General features: G+C 39.6%; 1 protein-coding gene across 3 annotated transcripts in view; it reads right to left on the bottom strand.

Moving 5' to 3' along the window:
- The window catches only part of TTC28 (tetratricopeptide repeat domain 28), an 824,287-nt gene that overhangs the window by 241,497 nt on the left and 557,859 nt on the right, over positions 1-24,931 (bottom strand). For all 3 annotated transcript variants that reach the window (XM_073673179.1, XM_073673184.1, XM_073673189.1), the window contains one exon: positions 789-2,130. In XM_073673179.1, coding sequence (XP_073529280.1) covers positions 789-2,130 — 1,342 coding nt within the window. The remainder of the gene's footprint in view (positions 1-788; positions 2,131-24,931) is intronic.

The following is a 24,931-nucleotide window of genomic DNA, read 5'->3' on the forward strand; positions in this document are numbered from 1 at the left end:
CCCCAAAATGGTATCAGTAAAAATGTCAGCTCAGGGCGCAAAAAATAAGCCCTCACACTATTGTACTATTGATGCATGAATTAAAACGTCAGTTACTGTTTAAGTGATGGCATCACTATATAAGATGGGAAGCCACTATTAAGTATATGTAAATCTATGTTTTAAGGGAATAACTTTTCCCTCCACATTGGTTTCCATGCCGTTAAAATAATAAACTCAGATGTTGCTTGCTCTCCCTAGGTGCAGCTCTTCATCTCCAGCATTGCCTCGGTCTTTGTTGGCATGTATGACTACAGCACTTTTGACCCCTGCAGCCAATCACTGTGCTCAGTGGCTCTGCCAATATCGACGACACGGGGAAGGGAAAAGATATTCCCAGAAAACCCCATTAAATGGAAGGTCTCATGCACTCTGCAGTAGCAGTTGTAAAATATAGGGCAGCACACAAAGTTCTCTGCGCAGTCCAGAGCTGCAAGGTTTGAAATGCGTCACTTCCTAATCTAATGTGTATGGGGATATTTTCCCCTTTAAGCGCTGTTAAGAATAGCTCTGTAATACAGGTTTCAATCATTTTGTTGGACGTGCAGTAAAGACCAATATGGTCCTAAGCGCCTCTATTAGTGCATCAGTTCTGAAATGAAGAAGAGCATCAATAATGCTGAGAGATGTCCATGTACATTACATCACATAGTATTGTAATTATTTGTTTGTGTACTGGATAATGTCTACCTATGCATTATATACAGAACAGAAATGATAGAACCGGTCATACTGAAGTATTCTCTCACCTGTGTCCATTCCCGAGTCCCCTGTATGCTTTAGATTGATCTTGTAGGCGGTTTAAGCTCTGGGCTACAGATAAATACTTTTCATAATACTTTATTGCTTCTTCGTAATCTCCAAGTGCATCATAACAATCTCCCAAATTTCCATAAGCACGGCCCCTGTCTAATATGGAGTCATTCCCGCTAAGCTGTTGTAACATTGCTAGCTGCTGCTCAAAATAGCCGATGGCCTCCTCCATCACGTTCATATTCATCTTGGTGATGCCCATGTTGCCATATACCTGAGCTTCTATTGCAGGGTCTTTTAGCTTTTGCCCAAGCTCAAGTTGTTCTTCATAGCATTTGAAGGCCATAGTATACTTCTCTAGAGACATGTACACTGCAGCCAGGTGACCGTGAGCTCTACATTCTCCAAGTAACTCATTCAATTCTTGGAAGACCTCAAGTTCTTGTGTATGATATCCCAGTGCCTTGTCATATTTCTGTATCATTCTGTAAGCACTGCCTAAAGCGGCATAAGCACTAGCCTCCAGCCGTCTGTCTTTAACTTGATGGGCCAAGCCCAGTTGCTGTTCATAAAATTTTATTGCACCATTTACATCTTTCTTTGCAACAAAAATATCACCAAGGTTCCCAAGAGCTCGAAACTTTGCCTGGGAATTATTTAAAGATTGTGCCAAAGACAAAAGATATTTCTGGCACTCCTCAGCTTTATTATAGTTCATTAGTGCCTTAAAAGCAAGGCCCAAGTTGCAATATGCCTTGGCCTGGCTTAGTTTGTCATGGAGATCCTTCGCAAGTGCCAGATCTTGTTCATAGTATTTTACAGCTTCTTGGTAATTCCCTAGGCAATAATGGGCATAACCAAGGTTGTGGCACACTTTTCCTTCGCCCTCCATGTCCTGCAACTCTGGCGACAGCCTCAAGTACTGTTCATAGAATGGTACGGCCTGCATGTATTCACCCCGAGAGCAATGGAAATTGCCAAGATTTCCCAGTGCTCGAGCTTCACTTTGAATATCCCGTAGCTCCCGGGCGATATTTAGATGGTTTTGGTAGTGCTGCAGAGCTCTGTCATGGGCACCTAAAGCCTGATAAGCAACTGCTAGATTCCCATGAGTAGATGCTTGAGAAGCTCTGTCATTGACCTCCATGGATATCTGCAGTTCTTGGCGATGGTATTTGACAGCTTGGTCGTACATCCCAAGGGCATTGTAAGCATTGCCCATATTGCCATATGCCCGACCCTGGGCAGCATAATCATTTAATTCCTGGGCGATTGAAAGGTGAGTTTTATGTAATTTCAGTGCAGTTTCAAAGTCTCCTTTCATCTGATGAATTATTCCTGCAATGCAAAGTAACAAAACATTGATATTAACTTAGCATATTTAATTACAAGAGAAATCATTTGTGACATAGCTTTTATATGCAAGAAAAATGTGTAAATGATTCTTTTATGGCTCCCTTGAAACACATTCTGAGAGAACCATTTGTCTTACTCCGGTCGGCTTCATCTAGATGCTTAGCCTTTTTTTTTTTACATTTCAATCTAAAGATATATAACATTCACACTTCTTATTTATTTAACATACTCATGCCTGAACAGTATTGTCTGTCATGTGGGAACTACTAGAAAAGTGCATTCGTGTGCAACAGAGACTGAAGGGCATATTAGAAAATGGCTTCTATTAATACTGGAATGCTGTCTTTAGTATTAATCCGAGTGGATAATTGTCATTTTTCATTCCAGTGAGTAGCTATTTAATAACGTGAACCTCACTTTGCACAGTGTTAATGGGCATTATGCTGCGTTATATAAATAGGTAACAGCTGTATATGTGGGTTACCCGGAAATAAATTTGTGTATTGCTTTTAAACTATGAGACACCGATGATAACCCATCCTACAAAGCAGGGGTCATCTATGGATAAATTAAAAGCATAGTAAATCTCCTTTACCTCCAACCATCCATATATTAAAGAAAAAACCTTTCCGCTAGATTATGCAAATATTTAAATCCAATTATGTGGATTTTTCTACTCTGTCATTGCAGATAGGACTGTGTTTCTGGATTCACCTCTACAGCCTAGACAGATTAATTGTAAAAATGGCTTCTCTTAAATTGCATGTCTGCTACTATCGCCATCTACACTTCTGTATTGGCTAAGGAGGTAAGGAGTTTAGGATTATGTGACGACTGAAATAAATGTAACTTCACAAAAGAAAATAAAAAGTATAATGCAATGGCTTCTCATCCTTTTTCTCTTGGTGCTTCATGATCCAGATTATAGTGACAAATGGGCCTCACCAGTGGTTAAAGTCTGATTTGTGTTGCTTAAAGAGGTTGTCCACTACTTTTACACTGATGACCTATCGTTAGGATAGGCCATCAATGTCTGATCGGCCGGGGTCCGACACTACTGTAGATCAGCTGTTATCGGTGTCTGTGGCGGCGGCCGCCGGCCGGAAGTACTCACTTGCCGATCTGCTCCATCTACTTGTATTGGTTGCCGCAGAGTACTACACATCCACCACCCATCAATATGAGGCTAATGTGTAGTACACTGCGGCGGCCACTACAAGTATATGGAGAAGCTCAGCAAGTGAGTACTTCCGGTCGGCGGCCGCCGCCACAGACACCAATAGCAGCTGATTGGCAGGGGTGCCAGGTGTCGTACCCTGGCCGATCAGACATTGATGACCTATCCTAACGATAGGTCATCAATGTAAAAGTAGTGGACAACCTTTTTAAAGACAACCTCTTTAAGTCAGGGAAAGGCTTGTACGTCTCAAAATATAATTACTCACATAAGAACTGCATCCCTACTGCGAAATACTGGGGGCACCTCACCAGTTAGATGAAGCTATCAGTTTAAAGGAATGTAGGAACAGCACTAGTCCAGTAGCTGAGTAGGTTTCATTTTTCCACACATCCCTGAGCCTATTTTCATTGCGTAGTGAACAAGTGCCGTAAATTTAGGGAACTTGATTCAGGGCTTTAATCCACGTTATTGTAAATTTATAATGCAGGGTTAAAGCTACAAACTAGCAGGAGCAGATTGAGTGCCCAGCTATCAGATACAGCTGGGAACCTTGAAGAGAAGATACAAGTGGTTTATTACCTCTTCTGTCTTCTAATTTGCCAGTTACATAGCAATCAATAAGCGCTATGTAGTCTATAGAAGCGTCAACACTGTCAATGTTTCTGTAGGACTTGACTATCACAAATAAATCATCTGCAAAAAAATGTAAAATAAAAAGTAAAAAGTCCCACCTTAAAAATCAGATTTTTTAAAATATGAAATACATTTTATATAATCTACACATATTAGGTATTCACACTACTGTAATAACCTGGAGAATTCATTCAACAGGTCATTGGGTGTGAAATGTGAACAGAAAAAAATATAAACATCAGAAAACTAAACCAAAAATAGTTTTTTTTTCTCTATTTTTAGCATTACAAAAAATGATAATAATTGCACAGTAATTTATATGTACCACAAAACACCGCAAAAAAAATTGTCCTGCATAACAAGGTCTCATGTAGACATGGTAGTAAAAAAAACTTAAAAGTAATGGCTACTGAAAATAGGAGAGGAAAAAATTAAAACTGGATGGTCATTAAGGTCTTTTTTAACCTGGTAATTCATTTTGCACAACTCTACTCCAGTCCCCCCAGAATTATTTCATGTACACCAATTATTTGGGCACAATTTTTGCATCATTTTGGTAAATGTGCGACTTTTTGCATTAAAAAGTCGCAAAACAACAGAAAAAAAGGCAATGAGCAAGATTTATGAGCTATGAGCACTATTTTGACTATATGTGGCAAAAATGTCAAGAAAAAGAAAAGTAACTTAAAAAAAAATCATGGACTGGGCCCATAGGGCGCCCTGTTGGGCTCTTGGGCACCAATTCTTCAAGACTGTTGTGAACAACGGCCTTGATGAGGGTGCGTGCTTGGGACACCCCTGATTCATTAAAAGGTGCAGGCCTCATAATGAATCAGGCGTGTCTGATAAGTGGCATATGCCTTTGTGCGCCTCGCCACAAATCTTACTCCAGTCAGTTAAAGGGGTTGTCCGGTCCAAATTGATAAGTCTGCAGTCACTCTGTGTGACTGCAGACTGATGAATCCCCCCGGCACATGCACTGTGCGCTGCAGGGATTCGCTGGTTTCTGGACCGGGACCTGATGGTATGTATGAGGTATACATACTCCCGGCCACTGACTGATTGCAGTCCAGAGTGACTGCAGACTTATCGATTTGGACCGGACAACCACTTTAAGGCTCGCTCACACAAGCACATAAATTGGACGAATGCAATTTGATACAAAAAAGCATTGTACTCAGACTAATGTTATTCAATGAGGCAGTGCAGGTCTGCACTTTTTTTTTCTCAGACGTATTCAGCATGAGAAAAAATCGCAACATGCTGCGATTTCACATCAAAATTGGATGGGTGCAATGTCAGTATGCCTATGCAGTTGGATGTATGTAGTCAACCACTCTCCCCATGTACATATAAAACTGAGCCAAGAAGGATTATTAAACTACAGATGTCACAGCTACACATGAAGCCGTCTGTGGACAGATGACAAAGCCCTTCAAATGTTCTGACTCTGAGCCGAGTATTCAGGCTAAATAATATATATTACAAGGTTGGCATTTGGTATTCCACCAAGACATTTTTTGCATTCTGTGATGTTTGTAATTTTTTTACACTGCTGTTAAATTGTTCTAATGTCAATAAGTAACAGCTTTTGTAGCGAGAAGATAAGAATACCAATTTATGTTTTAAAGGAACTGATCTTCGCTCTGATTACAGTTAATCCAGCCTCACACTTGGGAACTATTTAATTACAAATAAATTAAAACCCTTTCACGAAATATAGATAAGTGGAAACACTAATTATACAATGTTAATTAATCTTACACAATATTTTGCTGAATTTCATGAATATTTACTGGATATAATCTTGGGATATTAATGTTGGTATGATAGTTTTATCAATTTACCCATACATACCGTATCAATCTATTGGAATGGAAATATGTTTAGGTGAAAAGTGTCAACTTTTTGTATATGGAAATTACTTCTTCTAATGCCTTGTGAATTAGCTATAAATTGTGAAACCTGTTAGCAGTGCCAATAGTTGGTAAGCTTCTTTCCTTTCTCTGACCACTCTTGCTACTGCCAAAACCATCAGTACTCAAAGGGCTCGCCCACATAAGCGTATGTTTTATCGGCTAGCACTCAGACCAATGTTATTCTATAGGGCAGTGCAGATCTGCAATTTTTTCTACAGACCAAATCAGTCTGTAGAAAAAAATCTCAGCATGCTGCGAGTGGCTCTGCAATATAAGTCTATGGGTCCGTGTGAAACATCGGACTGCACTCGGATATCATCAGTCCGGACTTAGACCATGGAGAAGATGGAGAAATTAAGTTCTCCATCTTCTCCACACTTGTGCTCCGATTCTCGCATGAGAATATTGGTTCACACTAAGATGACACTCGCCTCAAACTCAGAGCAGAGTTTGAGCTGAGTGTCATTAATATAATTGAGACGATTCTCTAGCATAGGAGAACAACCGATCTTCTGACCCTAAGGAGGTAATTCCTCAAGCTTTTTTCCCCCAAAAATTGGTATGAAAAAAACTTTGCAGTTTTTATTGCTTTTAAGCCACCTTTGCCAACATTTTGAAGTGGGCATAACTTAGAAGGAGGGGGCATGGCATTGCACGGCCCAACATATTAACTATAATTTATACTACAACAGCTATTTCAATTATAGCAAAAATGTACTTCTGTCAGTGACTGGAGTACATTTCTGACTCTGGAGCTAAAAGAGGCACCAAATTCATTAGGAAGCATGCATCTATTAATGAATGACTCTGGATCAAAACGCAAGTCCCATAAGTCTGTAATCCTTTCCTATTCTATGACTTGAAAAAAGTGAGTTAGAGCTTGGCAGGACTGAAGAAGGACAACTGCAGGACAAACAATCCCCAATTTGGCAACTCAACATCAGCTAATTATGCCCTTATGCTTAGCTTTAATTAGAGATCTGGGCCCAAGTCCGATTGTATATGCTACCAGAGGATACCTCTAGGCAATGTCTCACACATATGGTGAAAATAGAATTTCAGGCCAAGCTGCAAGTTCTCATTAGTACCGTCACAAAGTATAAACTTGAAAAGGATCGCTGAGAAAGAGTGCTTAAAAAAAATTACAAATATATTTCCCATCTATCCGGTAATTAATCTCATTAATCTTCTCAGCATGGGAAACAAATAACAGTTCAAGCATGGAAAGGCAATATAACAAGTTGACCTTTATTCATTGGGGGAAACATGATCATTTTCTGAGGTGTAGGCATCCTGCATCCTTGCTACAATATTGATGATTGCTCTTCTTTACAACTATCCAATGTGTTGACCTACTGCAGCTCTCATACTTTTCTTCCCTTTTTATAGGTTTTTTGTGCCTCCTCAGAGTCTTAATGGCTCTGTATTTACAAGACTTTAATAAAATAGTCTACATCCTTTTGCAGTGCAGATATTCTCTTATTTTGTAATTTAAGGCACATTACATTTTAGATTACACAAAAGATACTCAATAAATTATAGTCGGCCGAACCCTCTGATCAGCAAGTCTGGGTGACCATCTAATGTGTATGGGAGAGAAGGATCAGGCAATTTGAATTCAAATAATCAATCATCACCCAATTATATTTTTTGTCCAAGTGGAAAAGCCGTTGCCAGTGGTGTCTAACAGTGGCTTACTCCGCTCTTCTCAAAAATACATGTACATGTGAATGGGGGTTGGGAAAAATAGCTGTTGGTAGAAAGGTCGTTCGATCAATAGCTATTAAGTATCTTAGTGATAATATCTTTTACATATGGGTCTGTTATTGTATAACAAACATGTTGGGTTCTAGATTAGTCTTGACCAATCGTTTTCTTGTGTAACAAACTACGGTAATCTGTTTTTGGGATGCTATGCCCACAATAATGCCAAGATCCTACAGTAAAATTAATTGCATTGTCTATGGTAAGAAGTGGGATGCATCACATACTAATAATATAGGATCATGATCACGAATAAAAACAAAAATTAGCATTTAATAGATATAGCACAAAGAAGCAAACAATAACAATAAAGCATGCATCCACTCATACCTGAAATATTCCCGTTCATACACTATGTGGATAAAAGTAATGGAACACACTGAATTCACCTAATTCATTTCCATTGCCACAGGTGAATAAAATCCAGGACTCAGCCTTGCAGTCGCCCTTCACAAACATTTGGGATTAATTGGTCATTCTAAAGAGCTCGCCTGATTCAAGCATGGTCTTGTAACAAAATGTCACCATTATCATAAATCAGTTTATGAAATTTTTTCCCTCCTAAATATTCTACAAGTAACTGTGATTGATATTATTAGAAAGTAGAACCAAAGCAACATAGCCACAAAATGGCAGATCATATAAAGTTACAGAGCAGGGTCGTCAAGTGCTGAGGCACATAGTGCATTAATAAAGCTGCCAACACTCATGTGTCCTAACCTCATCTGGGATTAACAGATTTGCAGATTCATGCCATTGTTTTCCATGGCTGAGTAGCTGCATGCAAGACGTACATTACCAGGTACAATGCCAAATGTCGGATTGAGTGGTGTAAAGCGCAAAGCCAATAGCCTTTGGAGCAATGGAAACGTGTTTTGAGACGTGATGAATCATTCCTCTATATCTGGGCATCTGATAGACTAGTTTCATTTTGGCGAATTTTAAAATGTTAATTGCAATGTGCAATCTGCAAAGTTTTTTGGAGAGGGGCTAATGCTATTGAGTTGTTTTTCAGTCCCTTAGTTCAAGTGAAGGGAAATAGGGAAATTGTAATATTTCAGACTTCAGACATTTTTATGTTTCCAGCTCTGTGAGAACAGTTTAGATAAGGGCTCATACTCATCTGCGAGAAAAATAACGGACAAGTGCAATCTGATAAAAAATTGGATCGCACTCTGACTAATGTTATTCAATGATTCCCTGCTCACCTGCAATTTTTTTTTCTCAGCTCAGATCAGACTGAGAAAAAAATCGCAGCATGCTGTGAGTGGCCGAGTACATCGGACAAGACTCGCCAATGCAAGTCAATGGGTGCGATAAAAAAATCGCATGGCACTTGGACAATGCGAGTGCCGTCTGTTTTTTACGCATCCATCTCATAGAAAACCCGACATTTCATCAGTCGCATACAGTAAATTCACAGCGCGAAGCAACAGAATAGAACAGATATATAGGTAGAAGAAAAAAATGGCGTGGGGTCACCTGAATTTTTAATAACCAGCTGAGAAAAAGCAGACAGCTGGGGGCTGATATTAATAGCCTAGGAAGCTCCATGGGTATTACCCATTTCCCAGGCTATAAACATCATCTCACAGCTGTATACTTAGCCGTTACTGGTTATTAAAATGGGGGACCTCCCAAAAAAATTACGTGAAGTCCCCCCTATTTTACAGCAACGGCTAGGCAGACAGCTGCAGGCTGATATTAATAGCCTAGGAAGGGGTCTTGGATACTGGCCCCCTCTCAGACTAAAAACATCAGCTCTCAGCCGCCCCAGAAATGACGCATCCATAAGATGCACCAAATCTGCGCTTGCCCTCTGCTCTTCCCACTTGCCATGGTGCGGTGGCAAGTGGGGTAATAGTATTGGGGTTGATGTCAGCTTTGTATTGGCAGCTGACATCAAGCCCTGGGGTTAGTAATAGTGAGGAGTCTATAAGACGCCCCCATTACTAACCCCATAGTCATATTGTAAATAAAAAACAACCAGAATAAAGTCCTTTATTTGAAATAATGACATAGACTCCTTTATTGAAATAAACACTCCCCACTTTTACCCATTTATTTCGGAAAAATGAAAAATAGTAAACCCCCATATTTTTTTTCCACACTCCAAAATTTTAATAATAAGAGAGAAAAAAATACAGCACTTGCCAACCTGCATAAAAATATTCTGTTTCCAAAACAAGTGCAATCGTGGGAAAGAGTTACATGGTGTAGGACTGGGTAATGTTATGACTGCACAGGCACATACACAAAGGCAACGTACAATCCAGGGAAACTAATATCTAAACTTGACAGATCCCTGTTCATACTGGTAAAAGCCCTACTCTGACCCGGGTCTGTCCCTACCTGACCGCGAAGTAATGCTAGAGTAACAATTCTCTAAGGACTAAAGGAAACACACAAAACAGCTACAACTAACAAAAACTACAGTAGAGTGACTGAATCCAAAAGAGACTGCTAGGTACACGTTCAGACTGATCTCTGTCCAACAGGTAATCCTTAGCAGCTAAACTGATACTCCTTAGAAGAATCCACCAGGTATATAACCAGCAATCCATAGCTGGAAAAGGAGTGTATATATAGCAACACCCAGAATGTGATTGGACAATGAGCAATAGAAGAAAGGTGATAACCGCACACCATAAGAAAAGAAGCAAATGTGAAGGTAAATAGAAATTCAGCATTGGGACAAGAACTGACCAAGCTAAAGCTGAACATATAGGGAATCAGACCACAGAACAAAAGGTCAAAGGATCAAACCCCAAGGCATAACAGGTAACAGCCGTTTTCCTATTTTTGACATGAAGCCTAAATCAATGCGAAACAGCCATCACCCAGTCCTACACCATGTAACTCTCTCCAGTGATTGCACCTCTGTTGGAAGTAAAGGAAGTTATTCATGCAGCTGGATGAGTGCCGGAATTTCTTCTTTCTTATATTTTGTCTATTTCTATATATTGAGCACCACAACTGCTTTTTTCTTCCTACCCTGGCAGATCTTATTTTCCCACTGATGTTAGTGTTTGGTGCCTAGAACTTACTTCTAATTTTTGGACACTCCAAAATCTTACACAAAGCCTTCTCAGAAGAATAGAATCTGATGTACGTTCAAAGTGGGTAAGAAATCCTAGGATTTTAGGATTTAGATTAGAATGACATAAAAGCTCCTATAGGTGCAGGTGTCCCAATACATTTGTCCATAGTACAGTATACTTTCCAGAGTCGGAGCATTTCCATCATAAGCCTGGTGCTATAAAAATAAGCATCAACAAATCATCTGAAGTACTAGATTTTACAGAACATATCGGTTTTTAGATGGAGTGTCATTTTATATAGAGTTTAAATGAATTAAAACAAAATGCTTAAAAATGTGTTATTATGGCAGTGAAACGCTGTAAGGCATTGACTGAGGTTCTTTATGACCAGGAGCAGCCATCTCTTACCTGCTGGCAGATATATATATAGTGCAACGTTCACACAAGGACCCAGAAAATGGCAATGACGAATTTCTGCATCAATAATGAAGAAGCTTCTTAGAATACCACATCACACAATACCTGCACATATTAATGTTTTGTTTGGTGACTTCTTGCATTTAACAGTCTTTTATATTCGATAGTGAATATTTTGGCTTTATCAAAATGATCTCTTTTTTTTTTTTTAAACAGGCCGATTTTGTGTATGTATCATGCCATTTAAATTGGCTATTAAACGTATCCATTAGCTATTAAAGCTGCAGTAATCCCCTTTAAGTTGATGCAGTTTTCCATTAAGCATGAAGATTAATTGTAGCAATTTGACCTTAACATTGACCAGAAGCGCTCTCCCCCCTCCCAACATACGTTACTGAGAAACCTTTCAAAGAACAACAGAACAATATGGCTGCTTTTTCAAGTCAATACATCTTTACAAAGCCATGATACTCCTCTGATCAAATTAGAGGACTGCCAGGGAAATTCAATATAGTTATATTGAATTCAGTCATGCTTTATGAATAACAATATATCCCTCCAAAAGAAGTAAGAATTCTGATGTGATATTTGTGTAAGATTAGAATATTTTATTTCTCCCTGTTTGATATGAATGTTGATATAGAAATATATTTGTATCCCTGTGTTTAATATGAATATTAACCAGTTACATCTCAACGATAGAAAAAGTTGTTAATCCCCATGTCAGCAAATCATTGATCTGGATAATTAACATTAAGTAGTAAAAAAAGCTTGAAGCATCTGGGCATCTGTACCACCGGTGCCCCAAATGTCATGTCATATTTGTAAAGCTGCTGTCTTTAGTTTTATTTCATGCCACTTTTAAGAATTCCTTTAAAAGGAACCTGTCACGTAAAAAAACACTATTAACCTGCAGATGTGGGATTAATTTGCAGGTTAATAGCATTCTGAACCTGACCGGCGCCGGCACTGAGAGCCCCAATGCCAGGACGAAATTGACTTTATTTTTCCCGGCCGCATTTGGTGTTCAGTCACGGGGACAGCGCCGGCACGGGTTCAAACACCGCTCTGAATATAGAGAGCGATGGTTGTAACAGCGCCCACAGAAGTGATGGCATGCACAGAATTGGGTCGGCTGTCAGTCAATGCAAGAGGCGCCATTACAGCCTCCACTCTCTATACACAGAGCTGTGACTGAATCAGTGCCGGCGCCGCCCCAATAACCGAAAGATGAATGTTGCCGGGAGGAATAAAGTTCATTTCCTCCCGGGAGATGGGCTCAAAGTGCAGGCGCTGGGCAGGTTCAGAGCACTAGTGACCTGCAGATTAATCCCAGATCTGCAGGTTAATAACGTTTTTTTCACGTGACAGGTTCTCTTTAAAGGCATATGTATAATAACATAATAATGTTGCAGGATCTCGAATATTTCTGAAGACCCTGACTGATGTATTAACTGTGATAGAGTTGGTTGGCAGCCATTTATGACAATATTTACTACATGTGATGATTCTGCCATGAAGATAGTGCAAGTGGCAATGTGCTTTCACCCCTTGACCCGCAGGACTATCAGTACGAGTGCTGTGGTGATTGGCAAGGCCAAAATACTGATAGTGGTGTAAACCTCACATCACCTTTGATAAACCTTACCCAATTTAACTGTAAAATATTGTAGCATGCCCGTATCAATGTATTGCAAAAATATAGTGTAAAAGACGGTACTTTTGCGATATGTTTGGCAGGTTCCATTTAGACTTTTTTTTTTACTCTATTTAATAGAGTAGCCTAATATGCCACAAAAAATCATACTTTATGTAACTTTTTATATTTGGTGTGATGGCTTGATTTACAGAGAAAGCTGTCTCCTTCTCAAAGAGGCTTCTGAATATTTACTTTTATTGTAAGAAATTGTATTTTTGGTTTTCCTTAATGGGGTTCTTCAGGAATAGAAAAAAACTAAATAACTAAAGGAAATGCCATTATAAATGAATTCCTAAATACATTTAATTAGAAAATAACAATCGTTTTGTCTAGAGAGGTAATCACTATAGAATTAAAATGGCAGCGGCCTTGTTTCTCTGAGGGAAACAGAATGTTAGGACAGGAGCCTGTGAGCATGTGCAGTAGGAAGCTCCGTCCTCCTTCATATGTAGGAAGATGTGCTCCACTAATACTACTGGAGATACCAGAGGTGCTGAGGTAAGAAGAGGCCGCTCACACTTCTGTGTGCCCTGTCTCTCTGAAAAACAATGTATGGTAACTATCTCCAGGTCTCAGCAGCAGAGCTTCCTACTGGACATGCTCACATGCTCCTGTCCTAACATTCTAGGGCTGGTTTCTATTAGGGCGGTTTCACACGTCTGGCTATTTCCATTACCGGGAAAACCCGTACTGGAGATATTTGTGCCTGTGTGTCCATGTGTGGCACACGTGTAGCAGCCATGGGCCGCATTAGGAGCACACGTACCGGCGCCTGGGAATCAGTGGTACAGTTAGCGCTGTTCCCAAGTGCCGGGTGCTGAACGCTACCCTCATCATTGTACCCTGCAGGCGCTGCAATCAGCACCAGCAGGGACAATTATGAGAGTAGTAGTCTGCTCCCGCAGTGTCCCCACATGTAAAAATAAGAATAAAATAAAAAATCCTTGTACTCACCTGTCCCCCGCTGTAATCCATGCGACCGATCAGTAGAGGAGCAAGGGAGAATAACTAGCTGCAGCAAAAGGCCCCGGACCTCTGCTGAGCTCAGGAGCGGTGTCCTTCACTCACTAAGCTCAGCGCATCTCCGGGGCCCGCTTGCTGCAGCGGCTCATTCTCCCTGGCTCCTCAGCGTGATCCTTTTTTATGCAAATTAAAAGCTGCTTTTTACATTAAGAGCAAAAACTATGAGATTTGAGAAATCTCATGCATACGATTATTTTTTTCAAATGACATATATAATCTGCACCAAAAATGCAGGAAAACCTGCTTTTATAAGAAGCTTTTTTTACTGCCAAGAGAGCAGGTTTTGGCTGCAGAAAAAAAAGATACAGCAAAAAAGCAACATGTGAACATAGCCTAACAGAGCAAATGGAAATCTATTAATACAGTAATTCAGTTTTTTTTACATATCCGTAATTCGTCCATAAATGTAAAACATTTGTGGCCCCTTTGTGTGATCAAATGACTATTTGACCTCTAAAAATGTTGATTGCCCCTGAGATTAATGTTTTTCTCACCAACACACATAAGGCAATACACTCAGGATATTCCAATTTGGCAACTTTTATTAGACCAAACTTTAGTAATCCAAATTATACATGTAAATTGTTTGAGGCTGAAGGTGCCATTTGTGTGTGATGTATTTTTATTTCTTTATTAATGATATTAAACAGTATTTATGGTGACAATGATCTTCTCCGCCTGATCTCTGGGATACCACTGTTGCAGTTAATGAAGAGGTTCACTCTCAAGGGGACAAAAGCAATATAGTGATATCCTCGGGCTATGCAAATTCTTCCCTACAACACAGGACATATAAATAATGCATCTTCCAACAATGTTTTAATTAACCATGGTTTAATTAGCAGGTAAACCCTTAATTTATAGACAAAATATAACGAATGTGTAGGATATCTATATGGATGAGCATGTGTTTTTAAAAAATACACTGTAATTGTCCACTGATTCCCAGAGTATTTGGGGTAAAGACTAATCTCTCAGCTACATAAGTGACTCTAGAAGATGTGTGAGGAGTGTCTAATTGTGGCACAGTTTATTCATTTGGTGATAATTTGCTTAACCAATCTTATCATTCGCCAGGTCTCCAGCACATTACCTTGAAAAAATTACCTTAAATTGTTCATTTATTCTTCAAGACATGATGAATTGATTTTTCAATTTAAAAGGTAGCAAGAAAAAAACAGCAAGCGATCATCTGTTATAGGATCAAATTAGAGAAGACCATCCTAAACATTTAAATGTTTTTTTCTTCCTTCCCTGACCACTAAAATTGCCATCGCTCGCTCTTGGACGACAGCTAAGATCCCTATGGAACTTGTAAAGTCTAAAATAAATTGGATAATAGTCAATGACAAACGCATACTGACTAATAAAAAACAGCAATTTACCAAAGTTTGGAAGTCATCGATTCACTATTTAGAAGCTTAGTTGTCCCAACCGGATGCGATACCGTTAGTTATTCTACAGAAATTAATTACCATCACTTCTGTTTCCTTCTTTCTTTTTCCTTATTTTTACTTCAGGCTATGTAGATTTTACATGCGTTTTTTCTGCCAGGGAGAAGCATTTTTTCAGCGTTTTTACATGCATTTCCGCATGTGTTTTTTCAAGCGCTTTTCCAGCGATTTTGAGCATCACTTGGAAAGTGCTTGACAAGTTGGTCACACAATATAAATCCATGCAGCTGGCATGGATTTATATTGTGTGACCAACTTATGCTGCTTTAAATGCAGCATCAATAGTAAAAAAAAAGAATTAAAACGTAAAAAAATATATATATATATACTTACCTCTCCGGTGGTCCCCGGTCTCCTCTCCGGTGGCGTCCTCTGTTATCGGCGTCCCCCGGTGTTCTGAAAGGACCTGCGTTCATCACATGACTAAATTACATAACTGCAAGTCCTTTTAGAACATCGAGGGACGCTGAGGACAGATGACGCCACCGAAGAGGAGACCGGGGGCCGCCGGAGAGGTAGGTATAATGTTTTTTTTTTATTTTTTACGTTTTAATTCTTTTTTTTACTAATGGTACCCGGGTCGGATGAGAGTCTCCTCTTCTCCAGACCCGGGTACCATCCGCGCATTGAACAGCATAACATCCGCATGCATACATGTATACATGCAGATGTTATGCGGTCCAATGCAAGTCAATGGCGGCGATTTCGCCGCGATTACGCACAATAATTGGTAGTGCTGCGCATTTTTCCGCAATGACAATCCGCAGCGGAAATTTCCGCAGCATGTGCACAGCACATGCAGTTTATCATTGGGGAACATGGCAGACAACTTAACAAGCATTTTTAAACGCATTAAATCCGCATCGTGGGCACATAGCCTAACTTTATTACATTCAAATCTTCCTCACATTAGAGATATCTTATTATATCTTTTGAGATCCCCACATCTTACATACATACATGCATATATACAGATTTCTGGTGTCAGATTTGTATTATTTTTTTTAATGTTTATTCTTATAAACACTAAAAATTATTGTTTCCAAATTAGAGAACATCAGAAATTTTTTTCTTGACATCGGTGAGGTACAGTAACATTGATATGAATTTCGGACATGACTGAATGAGATTTTCACAATATAGCACATACTTAACTCTGCAAAGACATTACAATGTGGAATATTGCTGTCAGGGAAATTAGTGCTTTTTCATGCAAAACAAGATTACTACAAGTTTGTTAGTGAAAATACCACTCAACCTGATGGAAGATCGATTTACATAATAAGGAAAATATATAGATGTATAAGACAAAAACATAATGAAAAGAAGATAATATCTAGCTATGATCCTAACTTAGCCCTTATCTGATCCCTCCCCCACCCAGGGAGGTGAGGGGCCGAAGTGTATAGGAAAACACTAACCAGACAGACAGGGGTGAACAGACAGGGATAAAAGTAAACTACAATTATACAAATACACTCACAAACAACAGAGTGGGAAACAGGGGAGGTATAGGAAGGGGAAACCAAATGTGAGAGGATGAGGATAAACACGCAAACCATGCAGCAATCTACAGAAAAACTCTCCAACCGCCAACTCCAAACACTGAACTTTCTCCTTCACCAACAAACCAGGAAGTAGAACTATCACTGGCAACTCTTAATTGCCAGTGGGAACATATATACCAGAGGGGAGTGGCCATTACAGAACAGCTGAGACAATTCAGGATGGAGAGATCCAGGAGATCATCTGAACTCATTAACCCTTGTCATGACAGAGCAAGGAAAACCTGAACTGTTTAATAGGACGGTGAAGCAGTTCTAATAAGTGCATGAGTCTGTGTAACCAGTTGTCATGATCTTCTGGCCCCTCTCTGTTGCGGTATCCCTGTGAAACCAAGACTGTCTTATGTAGGGTTACCAAAGTGTAATTTCAATGGTGACTAAACTTTAAAAAGTTATAGCTACAGTTAAAGGTGTTTTCAGTAAACTATTGTCCCTATGTGTAGTTCAGTGTAAAAAAACAAAGTGCTTTACTTACCCTCTCAGGATCCAACGCTGAGTCGCCGGTGCTGCTCCAAAAATTGTGTATGGGCTACAGTAGGGACATCACAATGACAGTTGCGCAGCCAATCACTGAGATCATTGGCTCTGCCACTGTAGTCAGCAACAGCCACTCAGCCATTTGTTGCATCATAAGGGATCTGCTGTGGCTCAGTGGACAGAGAAGCCGACCACAAAGCACAGGCTCATGGGTTCAAACCCTGATACTTGATTAAAATCCCTTTTAGTGGGAATAACCGAGACATGGTTGGATGAAAGCTATGACTGGGCAGTTAACTTACAGGGTTACAGTCTGTTTAGAAGGGATCGAAGAAATCGGAAAGGGGGTGGAGTCTGTCTATATGTAAAGAAGTGTCTAAAGCCTACAATACGGGAGGATGTATGGGAGGGAAATGAGGAGGTCGAGTCCTTATGGGTGGAGATACATGGGGCAAAAAACAATAATAAAATTATCATAGGAGTCTGTTATAAACCACCAAATATAGCAGAAGCCACGGAAAGTCTATTAATGAGACAAATAGACGAAGTAGCAAAAAATAACGAGGTGATTATTATGGGGGACTTCAACTACTCCGATATAGACTGGGAAACCGAAAGCTGTAGATCTCAGAAAGGAAACAGGTTTCTGTCAATTATCAAAGACAATTATTTGTCACAACTTGTGCAGGAACCAACTAGAGGGACGGCCCTTTTAGACTTAATATTAACTAACAGGCCAGACAGAATAACTGAGGTGCAGGTCGGGGGGCACCTGGGAAATAGTGACCACAACATTATACAATTCCACATGTGCTTCAGTAGGGTGCCCAGCAAGGGAGTCACAAAAACACTGAACTTCAGGAGGGCAAAGTTTGATCAGCTAAGAGATGCCCTTCACCATATAGACTGGGATCGTATCTTCAGTAATAGGAGCACGGATAGAAAATGGGAAATTTTCAAAACAGTCCTACATAGTCACTGTAGAAGGTACATACCTTATGGGAATAAAAGGGCTAGGAATAGGAGGAAGCCAATGTGGCTAAATAAGGAAGTCAAGAGGGCAATGAAAAACAAAAGAAGGGCTTTCGGTAAACTTAAACAAGAAGGCAACGAGGAAGCGCTAATAACTTATAGGGAAAAAAACAAAATCTGTAAGAAACAAATAAGAATAGCAAAAGAGGAGACAGAGAGACTAATTGCCAAAGAAAGTAAAACGAATCCCAAACTGTTCTTTAACTATATAAACAGTAAAAGGATTAAAACTGATGGAGTTGGCCCATTGAAAAATAACCTGGGTAAAATCATAGAGGGCGATGAGGGTAAAGCAAACCTACTCAATAGCTTCTTCTCCACTGTTTTCACAAAAGAAAACAATTTATCGGAGGAAATGCAAAGTGATAAAGTAAACCCTCCGCTAAATATCACCCACCTAACCCAGGAGGAAGTTCAGAAACGCCTAAATAATATCAAAATAGACAAGTCACCAGGCCCAGATGGCATACACCCCCGGGTACTAAAAGAATTAAGTAATGTGATAGACAGACCGCTGTATCTTATATTCAAGCACTCTTTATGGACAGGGACTGCCCCACTAGACTGGCGCCAAGCAAATGTGGTACCAATATTCAAAAAGGGGTCTAAAAGTGACCCTGGGAACTATAGACCAGTCAGCTTAACGTCTGTTGTGGGTAAATTGTTTGAAGGATTTCTTAGAGATGCTATTGTAGAATATCTTAATGATAATAACTGTCTAACTCCATATCAACATGGATTCATGAGGGATCGCTCCTGCCAAACAAACCTGATGGCCTTCTACGAGGAGGTGAGCTCACAGCTGGACCGGGGAGAGTCAGTGGATGTTGTATACCTTGACTTCTCCAAAGCGTTTGATACCGTGCCACACAAAAGGTTGGTATATAAAATGAGAATGCTTGGTCTGGGGGATAATGTGTGCAAGTGGGTAAATAGCTGGCTGAGTGATAGAAAGCAGAGGGTGGTTATCAATGGAGTAAGCTCAGGGTGTGTCAGGGTTACTAGCGGGGTGCCTCAAGGGTCTGTCTTGGGCCCTATATTATTTAATATATTTATTAATGATCTAGTGGAAGGGTTGCATAGTAAAATAGCAATATTTGCAGATGATACTAAACTTTGTAAAGTAGTTAACACAGATGAGGATAGGGCACAGCTACAGGAGGATTTAGATAAATTGGGGAGTTGGGCCAAAAAATGGCAAATGGGGTTCAATGCCGATAAATGTAAGGTCATGCACATGGGAAAGAAAAACAGCAGTCACCCATACATATTAAATGGGAAACCGTTGGGGAAATCTGACATGGAGAAGGACCTGGGCGTCTTGGTTAATAGCAAATTAAATTGGAGTGCCCAGTGTCAGGCAGCAGCTGCGAAGGCAAATAGAGTCATGGCATGCATCAGAAGAGGAATAGGGGCATATGATGAGAACATTGTTCTTCCTCTGTATAAAGCGCTGGTAAGGCCGCACTTAGAATATTGTGCACAGTTCTGGGCTCCGGTGCTCAGGAAAGACATATTGGAGCTAGAGAGGGTACAAAGGAGGGCGACTAAGGTAATAAAGGGAATGGAGGGGCTAGAATACCCAGAGAGGTTGTCAAAATTAGGCCTATTTACGTTGGAAAAGAGAAGGCTTAGGGGAGACCTCATAAACATGTATAAATACATCAGGGGGCAGTACAGAGATCTCTCCCATGACCTGTTTATACCAAGGATGGTGACTAAGACGAGGGGGCACACTATGCGTCTGGAGGAAAGGAGGTTCCTGCACCAGCATAGAAGGGGATTCTTTACGGTCAGAGCCGTGAGACTCTGGAACTCTCTGGGAGAGGAAGTGGTGATGTCCAACTCACTTAATGAGTTCAAGAGAGGCCTGGACGCCTTTCTTGAGAACAATAAAATTACATCTTATGCTTAGTGATAGTTAATTAATCCAGATTGGTGTCGGGAAGTGAATTTTTTCCTCAATGATGTCAATTGGCCTATACCGCATGTTTTTTTTTTGTTTTGTTTTGTTTTTTTTAGCGTTCCCCTGGATCAACGCTGCGGAATAGCTGCAGTGCACAAGAAATAGGCTGAACTGGATGGACGCTTGTCTTTTTTCGGCCTTATAAACTATGTAACTATGTAACTATGTAACTATCATGACATCAGCACTGCAAACAAACAACAGAGACCGGAACTGCGGCAGAGTCTCAGCGCAGGATCCGGGGAAGGTAATAAATCACAGTTTGTTTTTTATACTGAATTGCACCAGTGGATAGTAGTTTATTAAAACCTGAAAACTCCTTTAAGACCTCCACTAATCATTCAAAGGAATAGGACTTTGGTTTATCCTCGAACATGAGCAGAGCAGTGGACAGATCCATAGATTTTCTTCTATCTTTTCTGTTCAGCTATCATTTGGGGTCTTAAGATACATTTCTCCACCCATCAAAACTACTAAACAGTGACTACAACACATAAAAAATTTTTTTTAAAGTTTAGTTAAAGGGCTTGACTACTCAGACAACTCCTATGCTCCCCCCTTGTAAAATAATAACACCTATACCTCCAGAGGGGTTGGCACTGACTCTCGCGAGGATGACATTGCTTTGTCACGCGTTGCCTGCGTCCAATCAGCGCTGGCTTCACTCTCTGCACTCATTCGGACAAATCACATACATCCAGAGGAAGTTAGAGTTGCTGCTCTCTCACATCCTCCAACTGTACAGTACGTCATTTGTTCGAAAGCGAGAGCGTGAAGCCAGCGCTGATTGGGTGCAGGGTTTGCGCGCCTTAACAATGTCACACGATCCCAGGGGGAGCCAGTGCCGACACCCCAGGAGGTGAGAATAGGTGTTATTAATTTAGAAGTGAGAAACATGGCAACTGAGAAGGGGTTGTCCGAGTAGTGGACAACCCCTTAAACCTTTACATTTTCTGAGCTCTGATGCAAAAAAATGTAACATGGACTCAACCTACCAACAGACATTTATAATTTCGGTATATGCCCAGGTACAACTGTCCCCTCTGTACCATCTACAACCACTCTCTTACTTATGGACCTTCAAACCACAGCACGGTTTCACAATTTCTCACAAATCTCATAGATGATACTATGCGGCCACATCATTTTATAAACAGTGTCTGGTCCATAATCTCTTATTTTTCATAGAAATATCCTCTATTGCATGGAAATGCTGGGACAGCAGTGGCCTATGTGGCCTGATCTTTTTACCCTAATCATCACTCATGTTCCATAATTAGAGCATCCCCCAAAGCTTAGAGTCCAAATGATCTAATTAAAACTGTATTTCATTGTGTCTACAGCGTCTGAAATTCTCTTTTGGGTAAATGCTGGACCGCTGCCAGGTTTGTCCATTTGTTTCAACAAATTGGATTGTGCCCAATGTCGTACATCTGCTTTGGCTATTTAAATATATAGATGAGAAACTGCTATCTACAAGTGAAAATACTCAGATATGAGACATGAATATCTTTCAGGTCTAGCATGGTAGTAAAAGTCACGGGGATATATTCTATTATCTTTTATCTTCTATCTGTTACCATTCTAACTTGCTTTTTGCCCATGATATTGGAACGATAAAATGCTTAATTTTCCTGTTTTCTCCGATGCTTAAATCGTAACCTAAAAAAATATGCTGAAATATTGGATGGAAAGTAATAATCTGCCTTTATGAACAGTTACTGTACGGCTGAAAAACAGTTGGATTGAAGCATTCAAACAAGATTGCACAGATGGAAAATTAAATCATCTGCCTGTTTGAACAAATCAATGAAGATTATCAGTGTTCAGGAGTACGTGGCTCATGAAAAAGAGGTCGATTATACAGCTGGCAAGAAACGTGTCTGCAGAAACCTCTATGGCAAACTCTTCAGTCATGCAAATTTCTCAACTCTCAATTGAAAACAGGATTAATTTATCCGTGAGTCTGAAAAAAAAATGATACTATTTCTTAACAGTCCAAAATGCATTTTCTGAAAGCAACTCCATATATTTGACTTCGGAAGAGCATTTCATTATTCCGCCCCAGCTGCAAGGTTTATTAAGGGTATCTATGGATAGAAATTAGCCATGTTGGCGGACTAGCACAGGACAAAACATTATTATTAAGAAGCTTTAGCTAGTTGCTTAGAGGATTAAATTGTAGCTACGGATTATGTTAGTAGAAGGAGTAGGGGACCGACCTGTACATCGGGATAAAACAGAAAGGTCAAGAGATTTAGCTAGAACAAGCTTATAGGAAATCAATAATGGCTATTATTATTTTTTTTTTCTTCAATAGAAAGCTTATGGTATACAGTAAATGTATTTGTAAAATATTTGTATCACCCTACCGAAATTACAGTTATTAGTGAAGTGGACAGTAGTTACAAAGGGAACCTGCCTTTAGTTCTGGATGAATTATCTCCACATATGATTATAGGAGAATAATACAGGTACATCCCATAAAGGACTAGAATAGAAACTGTCACCAATTCATAGTACTAAGTACTCAAACTTTCCTACTCATATTATTCACCTTCACATAGAATATCTTTTATTGTTAATTTCCTAAATGTTCCTTGCTCTGAAAGCTTTCTCCGATACTTCTCTCCTTGTTTGAGATAATAATACATATTGGAGTTGTACATAGATCTCCACAGGGAGGACAGGGGAGAAAGCAGCTACAGTCTCAGGGAGGGCAGAACAAAAAAACAGGCTACAGATAAAGAGAAAAGCAAGAGAAAAAGTTCAAGTGCAGGACAGAAGATATACTGGTATACAGCTAGTAAAGACAGCAGTATTTATACCTCATTTCGAGGCTACATTGCTCCCACAAAAGAAATATCTGAAATTCAGGCTGCAGACTGCATATCAGGGGTACTAAAAATGAATGACAGAATGAAGATTGTAGCCTGAAACTTAGTGCAATATCATTAACTATAGGATAACTAACAGGTAAAAAAAATAATTTCCATATAAAAGGTCTCCATACTCTTTAAATGCTAATAAAAATGGCTGTATAACAACTTAATCTTTAACAGTCTTCTAATACTGATTTCATACAGAGGCATGCAAAGTTGAATTTTTTTGCAAATTCATACAAAATCAGACAGAAATGAAGGCATGTTCCATAGGATGCAGTATGTACAGATGTAGCAGCAGCTAACTTGACAGCTGCAGTGCGCTGCGGTGATAGCATAGCACGCCGCTCAATCAAAGTGGAGGAGAACAGCAGTACTACGCAATTCTCATAGCGTTCTCCGCACGCTCTGTAAATACAAGAATATCTAATAGGTAATATATCTTGTAAAAATAGCCAATAAATGTTATATTACTATCCTGACCTTTAGCCGACAATACTTGTAGGTACTCTACCAAAAAGTAATACAATTATTTGACAAGATTATTTATAGGCTTTGACACATGAAAGCACTAGGACAAAAAAATGTAGTCAGAAGGATCAGTAGGAGCTGTTATGATTTACAATTGTCTATAGGTATATACTGTTTTATGGTGATGTAAGAAAAAAAAGAAACCTGTGGTACAAGATTTCGCCTGATTAACCCTAAAGTTACTCTAAAGTCTTAGTGAAAAACTGTCTGTGTTGCCCATATTAACAAGTCACAGCCCAACTTTTGTTGAAAAGTGAAATTTGTTCAGTGATCCGTGAATCCGTCCTCGTGTACATTCCCAGTCACGCAGTTCAGATATGACGATTTGCTACGTTGAAGGAACACAGATAATAGCTGGCAGCCATCTATAACATTTTAATTGCTCCTTGACCCTTTTTCAAACCAGGTTGTCAGTTTTCCCATAAATCCGTAGGGTGGTCTACTGCGTATCATGAACATATTACAACCACACAGATACCGCAGGTACACTACCTTGAGTTGTGTAGTCTTGCGGAAATGCTACATCATACAAACTTTCCTAACACAGCGGCCCTATGACCTCTGCAAAACACATGAAAAATGTAATTCATCTGTGGGTCGCTGAGGGTTCAATTGGTAAATGTTAGGCACCTGTTTGAAAGGGCAGCTTCATGAAGGGTCAATTTGTTTGGTTTATAACACTAACATCTTAGTTCTCGGGGGAGCAGCCATTTTACTTGCATCAGGAAAGGTCAGATTTATAAAGTTGGATATTGCTGCTGTAAATAATCCAGGAGTGGAATCTCCTATCTGACCTGCAATCCTAAAAGTGCACTTACTGCAAGGTCCACATCATAAGAATATGGCAGCAATGTACCCAGATTACGGCCTACAGTCCCTTCCCGTCCAGAATGTATCATCACTTTTGTCAAACTGACTTAATATAGATAAAATAATCTATATTCTATTTGCTTTGCAGGTAAATATTTGAACATCTAATTCTTCCCTTCAAAAATGTATTTAATGACAGCATGTAAAGACGTGTATTTAGAAAATGCCTAGTTTGTCATTTACATCACAAAAAGTTAGATTTGTTCTACAATTCTGTTTAGCTACTGTTAACTACTGATAAATTGGAATATAGAAAAAAATAGAATATTTACCTTCACTGACAGCAAATAGAGAAATGATAAAGAATAGAATTTAAGGTGTCAGTCCCAT

Source organism: Phyllobates terribilis, unplaced genomic scaffold (assembly GCF_046119375.1).
Source record: "Phyllobates terribilis strain yellow unplaced genomic scaffold, ASM4611937v1 Scaffold_1__5_contigs__length_1240528914, whole genome shotgun sequence".
NCBI classification, from domain to species: Eukaryota; Metazoa; Chordata; class Amphibia; order Anura; family Dendrobatidae; genus Phyllobates; species Phyllobates terribilis.